The sequence below is a fragment of the Amia ocellicauda genome, chromosome 7 (genome assembly GCF_036373705.1).
Source record: "Amia ocellicauda isolate fAmiCal2 chromosome 7, fAmiCal2.hap1, whole genome shotgun sequence".
Lineage (NCBI taxonomy): Eukaryota > Metazoa > Chordata > Actinopteri > Amiiformes > Amiidae > Amia > Amia ocellicauda.
Genome location: NC_089856.1, coordinates 31762560 through 31774759, shown reverse-complemented (window position 1 = coordinate 31774759; position 12200 = coordinate 31762560). Strand labels below are relative to the sequence as shown.

The window sequence follows — 12200 nt, the reverse complement described above, 5'->3', positions numbered from 1 at the left end:
CCCTAAAGTTGCTACTTTACTAGAAAACTTTGGATTATTCTCTGGTTACAAATCTAATTTTAACAAAAGTGAGTGCTCTCAAGCCTTTTCATTTAGCACAATCAGGCTTCAGTTATCTGGGAAGTTTTACACCCTTGCTCACCCAAATCAAACTTGACCAGTTTACACCTCTTTTTAACTGGTAAAGTGCAGTCAGTTAAAATGAACATTTAACCAATTTCTATACTTGATTCAGTGTCTCCCTCTTTTTATAACAAAGTCCTTCTTTCAATAGCTTGATCAGTGAATTACATCCTTCATTTGGAGGAACAAACCTCCCAGGATCTCTCAGGGTGCTTATTCAGAAGAGCAATTGGTGGCCTGGTTCTCCCTAATTTTCTGTTTTATTACTGGGCTGCCAATATCACTAAAATAAAATCACTTACTGGCTACACGTGACGGATACGGACTGGTGTCTACTAGAGGCACATGCTTGCCACTCATCTACTCTTGGCGCTTTGGTTTGCTCCACTCTCCCCATGACCCCATACCGCTATACTTCTAATCCCATTGTACTCTTAACAATATCCAACAACACTTCAAATGTAAAGCTCTCTCTGTGTTGACTTGTATAAGGACACCAAACTAGAGTACAGTTCATCTGTTGATTTCCTGCTCTTGCATTTTCTCTCAGGAGCAGGGGAAGGAGAGACCCTGTGAGCCAGATCAGGCCCAGATTGCTGCCCTCGCTCCTGAAAGCGAGGAGACCCAGCACCTCCCAGCCAATGAGACTGAGGAAAGGAAGAAATATGACCAGGAGAAACCAGAAACCAGAGGGGCAGCCATACATTAGCGATGTGGTCCTGAATACGGTACGCTGCCCCCTGCTTGTCTAGAACACCTTTTTTTTAATTTTATTTTTTTTATAAATACAATCTCATGTTTGAGTTTGTTACCTGAATTGTTCTGATGGATCTGTTTAATGTTGATATTGGGCTGTATGTGTGTTTCCTATTCATCAAGCAAGTTACTTGATGACTGTTTTATGGCTTGTTTTATGGCTTGAAGGAATAGCAGCATTAGCAGCTCTCCCTACCTCCCCTCTCTCCAGGCTAGTTAGACCCCTCTGCGTCCCCTGAACCCCAGTCGGTTGACAGGAATGAACTGTGGCCCTGACTACACCCCCTCTTTTGCCAACCTTGGCAGAGAGCCCATGGGGGACGTGGCCTAGTAAGTCTGGGTAGCAGTCAGGCCATTTGAGTCATTGCAGCTCACTTGCATTCCTGTAATTCTCAACCCATATGGCTATTGACCAGTGTGTGTGTACACACATTAAATCTGTCTAAATGAATTGTAGGTGTGACTTTTGTAGTGCTGTATCTCTGTAATGAATTTACATTGCTCCACACATCCAGGGCTGCACATCAAACTCGATTTCCCTTTGAAAGTTTCACTTTGAATATCCAACAGCTAATGTAAAGTGTCCATTTGAATACAGCTCAAGTTGGCAATTCAGAGATTGTGTGGAATGAGAATCTATTTACCCTGTGGCCCTCGCAGCAGCAGACATGTGCCGCCCTGTCCTGACCAGCCAACTGACTCTTTGTCCCCCCAGCCCTCAGGAATGGGTCCCTGGCACTCCAAGCAGGGCCAGAGGAAGGAGCCACACAAAGTGTGACTCAACAAGGCCGAGAAGGTCTGGAAGCCTAGTATGAATAAGGCCACACAGGAGGACCCCAAGACCATGAAGACACAGGTATGTAGGAGCAGACGGCACGGTTTTGTTTGGGGGAGGATTAAGGGGATTGTGGGTAAACTTGGTGCTCCAGTGATCTCTTTTTAATGGAATCTTGTCTGGGCCACTGACCTCTAATGATGGATAAGCAGAAATGAGGGGCTGTATATGGTCACATACACCTGCCTCTCCAGAACAAATAAAAACATGGACTTGGCCAAGGTTTGCAGAACTAACCCTTTATCCTTACTTCCCTCCATCCCCTTTCCCCTTCAGCAGGAGCTGTTCCGCAGGGTGCGCAGTATCCTGAACAAGCTGACCCCACAGATGTCCCAGCAGTTGATGTGCCAAGTGACCGAGCTGACCATTGACATGGAAGAACAGCTCAAAGGTGTCATTGACCTCATCTTCGAGAAGGCCATCTCCGAACCCAACTTGGGTCCGTGAGAGAAGGAGTGGCAGTAGGAGAGTGAAGTAAATGGGGGAGGGAGGTAATGGTAGAGGGTTGCAAAGATGTTACATGGATCAGATTTGTTTTGCTATGGAATTGTAATTAGTGTGAGTTCAGTTTTGACTAGCAGATGCCTGAACCACATATCAAGAAGCTTTATTTGCTGAGATGGTAAGTAGTGCTCTCTTCAACACTCACCCACACTCTGTGGTGTCGGTTTGTCCCAGTGCATCTTTGTGTAGAGCAGGAACGTCTTTTTGATTGAAAACGTCAACTGATTTGACATCTGAATACATGATACAGTGCAAAGTTTTTGAGCTGAAGCTATTCTGTATGTGGGGAAAGAATTAATTTGCATGATCTGTTGCCTGCTATTTATCTCTCCTGCAGCCCGGAAAGATGGACTCCAATAAGAAGCGTCTGGCCCCCGGGGGCAGGCTAAGCTGGGGCAAGGGCCACAGCGGCGACTCTGGCTCCAAGCCCGCTGAACAGGGTAGGTATTTCCCATACATGGCCCTCGACAGCTCAGCATCTCTTTTAACAGGGGTTGTTTGGTCTTGGTGTTTATAAATCATAGCATATTGATGCATTAGTACAGTGCTTAAATATGCCAGTATCTGCCAGCTGGAGCTGGATAGCAGCACAGTTTCAGTGTATGCATGTGTGCAGCCCCAGTCTTTGACTCCCAATCCCCAGTCTTTTACCGCTTTTGTTCCATTTGTGAGTTTATTTTTATTGAGGTTGAGAGAGCCAGGACCAAAAAGACGGGTATGTGCTGGCCGGTAGACTGGAGTCACAGTATATAAGTTAGAATAGAAGAAAATAATAGTGCTAATGGATTGGAAAGCTTACCAAACCTGTAATTGCAAACAATTTTGTTGTCTCCCCTCCCCCTTTGACACGCTCTACGATGAAGACAAGATTAAGGACAGGGCCTTCTATAAATGGTGATTTCGTAAAGACCTAGGCTCTCTGGGTCCCCTGAAGCACCAGAGAGCCAGAGCAGAGCAGGCCAGGAAGAAAGAGCGGAGGATGTCTGTGAAACATGGCTGGCATTAGACATTGAAAAGGGGGGGTGAGTGGGGGGGAATGCTGAGTGGGAGTGGGGGTGTGGAAATACTGGTTACGGTACAAAAAAAAAGAAATTTAAGCAACAATCCTTCTCTTGCAAGATGAAAGCTAAAGAGTTATAATGGATCAACATACGATCATTTATTTATTTATTTTCTTCTCTGGCGAATGTGTAACCTACAAAATAAAATGAAAATAAAATGGAAAAAATTCCTATAGTGCATCATTTTATCTTTTTATGTTTTAACGCATCTCTACACACTTCAAGGTGTGTAATAAATCCAAAACAGAAACAAACTAAGACTGCTCTTAACAGTCTTAAACACAACCCAAGAACAAGCAGGAACTAAAGACAGCTGCAGTGCAGGCCTGGCAGAGCATCACCAGGGAAGAAACCCAGCATCTGCTGATGTCTATGGGTTCCAGACTCCAGGCAGTCTTTGACTGTAAAGGATTTGCAACCAAGTATTGAAACTCACAATTTAATTAATGATTATGTTAGTTTGTCCAATTACTTTTGAGCCCCTAAAATTAGGGGGACCACATTTGTTTTAGATTAAGGAGAAAAGCAAAAAAAAACAAAAAAGCTGGGACATTTCAGAAGACAAAAGTGGATGTATGAGAAGTTTTGGGAATGCTCATGCGACAAGGGCTGTGCTATGTCAGGATTTGGAATCTGCCCACCTTCTCTCTATCTGTCTGTTTTTTTTTTCTCCTACACTGAACATGGGGCCCCTCAAAAGCCTTGATAATTATTAAAAACTTGAAAGAATATAGAGAAATCAAAACTTAAGTAAAAAGAAGCAGGACAGATCCTAGAGTCAATTCAGCTGATGCAATGTGAAAAATTGGTGGATTGTCCTATATTTATATATATTTTTTCTTTCCCTCCTTTCTCCTGAGTTACCAGAAGCTGCTTGTAATTATCCACTGAATTAATTGATTAGTTTAATAGATTTGTTTGTAAATACTTTGTTTCCATCACACAGAGTGTTATTACAATCTGGAACAAACTCCCCAGCGATGTGGTTGAAGCGACAATTTCAGAAAATTCAAAAATAGAATGGATAGGATCCTTGGATCACTTAGTTATTAATGGACACCAAACAAGCATGACAGGTCAAATGGCCTCCTCTCATTTGTAAACTTTCTTATGTTCTTATGTTCTTAATTGGGAAAATATGGCAGCGGCGGGTGCATATAAATGTAATGTAATGCTAACTAGACAGTTGTAGACATTGCTAAATTATGTATCAACTAAATTATAATACATATTTAGATAATATAAAATTATTCTATAATCATGATTTAAATGTATGATTAGAAAGTTCAGCCAAAAAACTTTTCGGTACCTGTCAATTAACAACTGAAGTAGTATGAGATGAGAAAACTATGAGATGATGTAAATGAACAATATATTTCCACATTATTATTATTGATTATTATATCCTGTACAGATAATACTTGTCGAAATCCTTAAAACAGTTATTTGGAAGAGGAACAGTGCAAATGCTATAGCAGTCTCCATTCTTTTAAACTACAATCTGACAAGAAAATATTGCATATGTACTTTCTCTGTCAAAGGTAAAGGCGCTGAATGCTGATGCTGAAGTGTGTCCCATTGAACGCTTTTAGCTTCACCATACACCCTACACCCTTGCTCACTCAAGTGCACACTCTGTGACTGCAATGTCCATTTAAAGAGATAAAGACACATTTGACATGTTTTACACAGATCCATTGTATATTTACATTTACAACATATTTATAATAAAAGGTCTGTGTAGTCATTAAAATCATATGAAATGTTCAACAACTGAAATATTGAATTATGCATGTGATTTACAACCAATTACAATTTATATTGTATCTGAGCATGCTTTGGTCTTGACTGGCTGTGGATTTGGTTTGCCTCCTCTGAAAACTTTGAAAGAGAGACTTATTGTGGTGAAAGGACTGGAAGACAAACGGGGCTTATTTAAAGCATTTATGTGACTTCCATGGCTCAGTAGGCTGACTTTTAAGATGACAATGCAAATCCATGTTAATCTGCGTGTTATTGTTGTGTACAGTCATTATGCCCTCGCATGTTGCTCAGCTGGTTCTGCCGGTCACACTTATCACCTGTCACACACAGTACTTCCAGAAACAAGCTGTGGAAAGAGAGAGCAACAGAAATGAAATTATATTAAATGATATGTAAACATAGCAGGGTGTGCAACCAGAGCAGTGGTGAAACAACACTAAAGTGGGGGTTGAAATTTAGCATCAGTTCCTTAAGGCACTCATCTGAAGAAAATGGGATTGGGTGTCTTAGTGTCTTACACTTACACTCACCTCTTTTGCTCGGAAAAGACAACTCCATTCCTAGTACATTAGAGGCCATCATCTTTTGGAGATCTAGGTCTTCTTTTAGAGCTTCCAGCTGCAAGATAGTGTACCCATAAGTCAACTTAAAGAGTATTACAAGGCCAAAACAATTATAAGACTCCTATAAAAGGATTGTTTTGGAGTGTGTTGTAGTGATTTAAGCCTTGCTGAATGCAAAAATGTCTTCCCACACATTTGGTGAGGTTAATTACAAAGTCTTCAAATAATTCAGATCTGCCAGACACGCCTTGATTAATGTGCAATGAAAGAGCCGTAGCCTTAAACCACCTCTGATGTCTTTGGTTGTGAATGCTAAAAATGTTGGACAACCATAAACAGGAAACATGAGAAAATAGGGATTACTTAATATAAGGTCCAGGAAAAGCAAGGTATGACAATGTCCTTCCTACAAGAAGGCATTGCACACACAATCATTCATTTTCCCACAGTAGTAGAGTTCAGACTTCTGTTGTTCTTCAGTAGGGCAGTTTTGCAACACAGAGCGTAAGGGAGGGTGCTACAACGCAAAATAAAGACAACATACCTCTTCCAGCTTTGCATTATGGGTAATCTGTTGGCCTCCTACAGAAACAAGCACAAGAAGATCAGTGCTAAGAAATCAAGTTAAAAACAACTAGCTAAGTCTACGAACAGCTCCTAGACAAAGTTGCTTGCTGCACTTGTAAGTTATGTTTGATGAAATGTGGCTTTCTACAATTTAAGTAATTTAGACATATTTACAATCTATAGAAGAAGAAAATGAACACAACAGCACTTGCAAATCAGTCTTCTTCTCATTCAGGCAGCACTAGAAACTGTGACAATTGAAGTACACCAACCTTCACCACTTGGCAATTTGTCTTTTTAGGTTGCTTAATACACCACATGAATGGTTGTCAATTTAATTTTAACGTGCAAATTGCGGAACAAGCCACGCACACATTAAACTCAGAAAAAATGATATCTTGTTTCTGAGATTGTATTATATGTATTTAATGTCTTACCATTAGTTTCCGTTCTTCCAATGGGCAGCAGGCTTTTCTGTAACAATAGGGCAATGATCTTGTTCTGGACATCTGAATCTTCCTTCACGCGAAAGAGATTATTTCCTGCAAATTAAAATAAAGAACAACTTGCGACAAGCAGTAATCTAATTCTCAAGTTTTTGCTTTTGCTGTTTTGAGATGAGTCCAGGAGAATCAAATCAGAGATTGAAGAGACGCAATGGTGAGCTATCCAAACACTGAATCACTGGGGTGATACATTAAAGTCCCTGTATCAGCCCGTTCTCTTAGGGTGTAAGAGGTAAATGTATTCTTTTAAACTGAAATAGCAAAATAAAGAAGGTGTAGCAATCCATCCATATGTTGATCTCAAAATGTTTAATGTAAAAGCTTTTAATCAAAAAGATTTCCATAAGAAATGTATACAAAAATAGAGATGCAATTTAATGATACCAAACCTAAAGTAATTCAGGGACAACTGCTGAAAAGTACTATGCAGACATGAACAAATAATGAACTTTATATATTGCAGCTTTCTGTTAAGTCTTGATATTTTTTTTCTTAAAGATGTATAGAACCATCAAACTATAGTACACGACTTTCACTACATTGTCTTCTCTACAATAAATAATAATATAATAATAATAATAATAATAATAATAATAATAATAATAATAATAATAATCCAGCCAATCACAGAGCAGCATTTCCTAAACTTTCTATACCTCTTACCTTGTGTATAAATGTCACACTGTGCTGACATTATCGGTATATAAACATTATTCAGTTACCAACGACATTTCAGGACACTTAAATTTAAGTGGTGCAATATTTACAGAATGTACATTTGTTTTTCATAGTTTAATTATGTTAAACTAGCATGAAACCACAACACAGGTCAGCAGGACTGTAGGTCAATGTGAAGAAGTTTGAATTTTCATGCAGAGAAAGCATTGCTATATTATGGTAACCTAATTTACACTGTATGAAATAGATTTCCTTGAGGTGAAGAACATTTAAATAAGTTATTTAATTTGTATTTAAACATAATAAACATCTATAAGGTACTCAAAATTATTGACTTCTAAACCTTGCCAGGATATGACTTTCCCAGACAAAGACTGTGCTTAAGTCTCCTTTAGTCATCAAGCTCACACCAGTAGAAAGGTGAAAGCATAATTGAATTATCACTTGAACTCATGCTATATAGATTTTAGCAGTATTAACAGAATTTGCAATGTTTTACTTATTATACTACAATTGTAATACAACACTTTTAAATGATGTAAGAGAGGCAATTATTCATAACTCTTACCTTCATTGAGGAAAGCCCGTCCATGCACTGTCTCCACTTCATTCATCAGCAGTAAAGCCATAAGTCCAAAGCAAATGTTTGCTGAGCGTTTGCTTTCCATGCTTACAGAAGATCTGACTAACAGAACTACTCCAGAAACCCTAAACTTGCACTGCTGGACCTCAAACACCTTTTTAAATCTGGAGATTGGTGGAGGCGGGGACTGTTCTGTCAATGTAAATCAATAGCTGGATGTAGCAGATTTAGTTTATCGATCAGCTTCTTAAAGCCCATGCACTGACTGACAGATCCAGTGTGTCTTTTAAAGGCTGCTAAATATAATCATAGTTATGTGTGCATGTGTATGTTGGAGGGGGGTATTATTTATGTTTTTCCCTGCAATTTATCTTCTCCTCTTTATTTCTTTTTCATTTCTAATTAATTTGAAATCCCGAAAAAAATGTATCAAGGACCCCAGATGGAAGGAGAAGAGCATTGATTTTATCCTAAGTGCAGCGAGCCCAGAGATGTGCTCTTCAATCTTGGCTAAAATATGAGTTTGGCCTGAATTTGATTGATTGAACATCTATCACAAGTCGCATGAGCCAATTCAGTGCGTCACTCCACTTGGGGAGAGTATTTTGTCCCTGCGTCAGAGTGACGGACACAGTATTTATTACGTTTTAGTGAAATGAATAAACACCTGACAGCTTGCAATTGCTTAAATGCCAGTCATAAAAGTCTGAAATATTTTTTCCCCCTTAGATAACAAATCATTGATATCCCATGTCAGATAATCTTTAAAATAATTTAAAAATAAACTTTCAATTAGATTTCCAAACTTGAAAAGTCAGCTTCTGAGTACATTTGTTCCTTAAATTATGTTTTATTTTTTTAATTGGTGTATGGGTCAAAGCTATGGACAATTCTCAGTCTAGATCTCATTTATTCAGGTTTATTAGCATGCAACTATTACATTCCCTTCTCTTGTTTTTCTCTGCTTGTTTTGACACATTTCCTGCACTAGGGTCTTCCATAGTGGCTGATGACTATCACACTCAGGCTAGTCCAATCAATATACTAAGCAGCTATTGATTGTATAGCTTTTGGAAGACCCGGGGTTCTCTTATTATGATTAAGTAGTGTTACATTCAGTAATACACTCCATATTAGATAGCACATCATCCACTTACAACTGTGCACTGAGTCACCAGTTTGAGAGTAGTATAAGTATCCAGCTGACCAGATAATGATGTAATTAATCAGACACAATGAAACAGATGTTTAATATCAAGCACTGATGCTGATGAATGTCAGCTGCCCAACTTCATAAGTATGTAGCTACTGGATCATGTTTTATTTTACGCTTTTTGGTTCCACTATTCTGATTAAATGCTCTTAAGATAAATTGGCCAAATGGGTCAATAGGTTGAGAGGCCATCTGTTTGATGCATTGACCTGACCTGAAGTAAGGCTTTGTTCTGTCTAATTAAATGAAATTAATGTTTATTATTTTGAGCGCATGTAGAGCAGCACTGAAAATTAAAACAGTTTATAAAACTGTCTATTTGTTATTTCAGGCACCAGGGGGCAATGCTGACTGTTATGCATGCGATCTAATCAGTTTAATGTATGTGGTTTGCATTTATAGAACGGCCATTTTAATTCCACAAAGGGCACCACCAACAACAGCAGTAATAATAATAATAATAATAATAATAATAATAATAATAATAATAATAATAATAATAATAATAATTCACAACACTGGCATTCCAAATCCCCCTCCAATATTAGTATAGGTGTGATAGGTGTGTGACATGTATTGTATTGTGAGATGAATGGTTATCTGGAAGATCTATTGTGTATCTAACAGACCATCCTATAATCCAATGTCAAGTCAGAACAGAAGAATCTGTCCATTAGAAACTGATAAAAAATGATTATATGTGCCCCCAGACATCCTATCTCTTCTTGTGTAATGGGATTCGATCAGGTGCCATTTCAGTTTCACCATAGCATGTCAATCAAATAAATAAATAAAGAAAGCAAGAAAGAAATTGAAGGCTTCACCTGCAAACAAATTAATGGTGTTCACTTCGTAAGAAATAGAAATGCACAAAACACTGTTGGACATTCATACTGTACTGAATACATATTCTTCAGAAAGCCATCCAGAAGCTGACTGCCATGTATATAATACATCTAACCTGTCCTGATTGTAGATTTTTCTTTAATATGCTGTACATTTTGTTGCTTTAAATTACCTATACCATGACACACAAAAAGAAGCCTTGCAATGTATCTATTTGATTTGATCCTGTTGATGAGACAGGTATACTACAAATGTGAAGATCTTAGTCATCTGTTTTGCCTTGTCTGTATTACAAAGTAGAGTGTATGTGTTTCAGTTAACATCTGAAAAGAGCATGACCCTGCACTGGGCCTTTTGCCTAGTGGTTCATGTAATAACCCTCAAGTAAGTAGCTGCAAACATTTGGTAAACCAGTCTGGATGAGAAAGGGAAATTGCAACCATATGACATGAAAAAAAAAAACATGTTGGTTGGTTTTTGATTCCCTGCCATTGTTGGAACAATGGCAATAAAAGGGACAAAAACATTGATTTGAGGTTTAAATGAAACATGGAGACTGAGGTGCTTAGCCTCTTGGTTATATTTAATTGGATTTTAAAAACAGAATCATAATATGTAATATTGTCTATCTTCAAGTGGACAATTTCAAGTGTGAAAATAATGTAGATAAAGTGCATGGGAGGTTGTGTATACACAGTCAAGATATCACTGTGTGTAATAGATGCTGTTCACTGAGGCTAGAAAGTGGTGTTTTTTAAATAAAGCACTGCTACTCTATATGTTCTTAATGGACAATACAATATTCTGTAATGCTTTTTTCATAATACCTAGCAAATGTACAGGGAACATTTATATCGTGTGTTAAATTGGTAAGCATGCAGTTTTAGTAATGCAAACCCTGCTGTTTAGGTGTTTGTGTGTGTATGTTTGTAATTATACACATACATGCATGTGCTTAATTTGCCCAGAAACCAAAGCATAAAATAACTATAAACACGAAACTGCGTTGTAAACGTTTTAATAACACCCTACACAACATAATGATTATCCAAATAAATACCTAAATCCAGGGAGGAGGAGTGCTAGATTAAATATCTATTAATTAGCGGTGCAAAGTGAGAGAGGGGTGTGTCCTCAATGCTACGAGCAGGCTCCGTTCATGCGGTCGACTGTCCCGCCCGACGCTCCGTAGCTAACCCTCCAACGGCGTTTTCCTTATTGTGTTACATTGCATCAAATTCACGTCTGCGGACAGAAAGAGGAATTCGCCTGCCAGCCCGGGACTTGGACACCGAAACTAATCAAGGGCACATCTGGGCGGAAAACCGCAATCGGACACCTGCTAGAGACCTATCAATCAGTTTGCCGTGGTCCTGCGGATCGAATATCACAACACAAGACAAACGGCTTGTACACACAGCAGCAACATGGCTGATTTTACTAGTATCGATCAGAATAAACTACCTGGAGTGAAAGAAGGTAAGAGGGTTGCATTTTCCTACGCGTCTCGGTTTGATTCCCTTTAGAGGGTCTTACCACGTCTGACACGACTCGTGTGTCGTGTTTAAAGCGAGGGATAAAAACAGGTGTTGCGTCCAAGAAGCTACGCGAGCGAAAGAAGACCATATATCGTGCAAATCATGCCTGATCCCTCTTCCCCACTTGGGTTATTGTCGCTTTTCAAATCAGTATTTGCCGTAGTGTAATCGCCGTTTTGTGTGTGTGTGTTTTTTTAGGGAATGCCCCTGGTCTGCTAGCGCATTACGTTGTTGTCATGCTGTTGTGTCCGTATGATTAGGCTGACTACAGTCCTTCTGGATTTTGCCCATATTGTCACTCGGCGAGGAATCCTGTGGAGCTGCGTAATGACGTCAGCCTTAGGTTTTAATTCGAGAAGTGTGTTGTCTCTACCCCGTCAGTGTGTAAAAAGCGGCACATGTGTCCGTGTGCGAAACCAATGGACCCCCGTGGTCTGTCCCTGCTCGGATCATGTCTTTCATGTGCCTTGTCCTCGATAGCCCTCCTAATACAGCCTAGCCTTCATTACAAGAGCAAAACCCAATGCAATACAAACATGTCATGAAAGCACAGGCAGCCGGTTGTCTATAGGCTGTATGGTTACCTAGATCCCAATGGATTGTGGCGGATCTTTCAGTGGTGCGTTTTCCCTGATGAATGTCTGTGTCTTTATGCTGGCATTT

The 12200-nt window shown here is 39.2% G+C and overlaps 2 protein-coding genes and 1 non-coding gene across 5 annotated transcripts in view; 2 read left to right on the top strand and 1 right to left on the bottom strand.

Moving 5' to 3' along the window:
• Nucleotides 1-1802: 1802 nt before the first annotated feature.
• Nucleotides 1803-1876, top strand: LOC136754175 (small nucleolar RNA SNORD66). The gene has a single exon (XR_010817554.1). It is a non-coding gene; the product is annotated as a small nucleolar RNA SNORD66 (small nucleolar RNA).
• A 3083-nt stretch (nt 1877-4959) lies between these two features.
• Nucleotides 4960-8300, bottom strand: uts2d (urotensin 2 domain containing). The gene is made up of 5 exons (XM_066710420.1): nt 7926-8300; nt 6611-6715; nt 6151-6188; nt 5574-5661; nt 4960-5389 (listed from the first exon to the last, which is right to left on the bottom strand). Exons 1-5 carry the CDS (start codon nt 8023-8025, stop codon nt 5364-5366), a joined length of 357 nt encoding a protein of 118 aa, XP_066566517.1. The 5' UTR covers nt 8026-8300; the 3' UTR covers nt 4960-5363.
• A 2878-nt stretch (nt 8301-11178) lies between these two features.
• ccdc50a (coiled-coil domain containing 50a) overlaps nt 11179-12200 on the top strand; it is a 34600-nt gene continuing 33578 nt past the window's right edge. For 2 of the 3 annotated variants that reach the window (XM_066709199.1, XM_066709197.1), the window contains exon 1: nt 11179-11478. In XM_066709199.1, coding sequence (XP_066565296.1) covers nt 11427-11478 — 52 coding nt within the window. In that variant the 5' untranslated portion in view covers nt 11179-11426. The remainder of the gene's footprint in view (nt 11479-12200) is intronic. The other variant, XM_066709200.1, reaches the window with a different exon arrangement.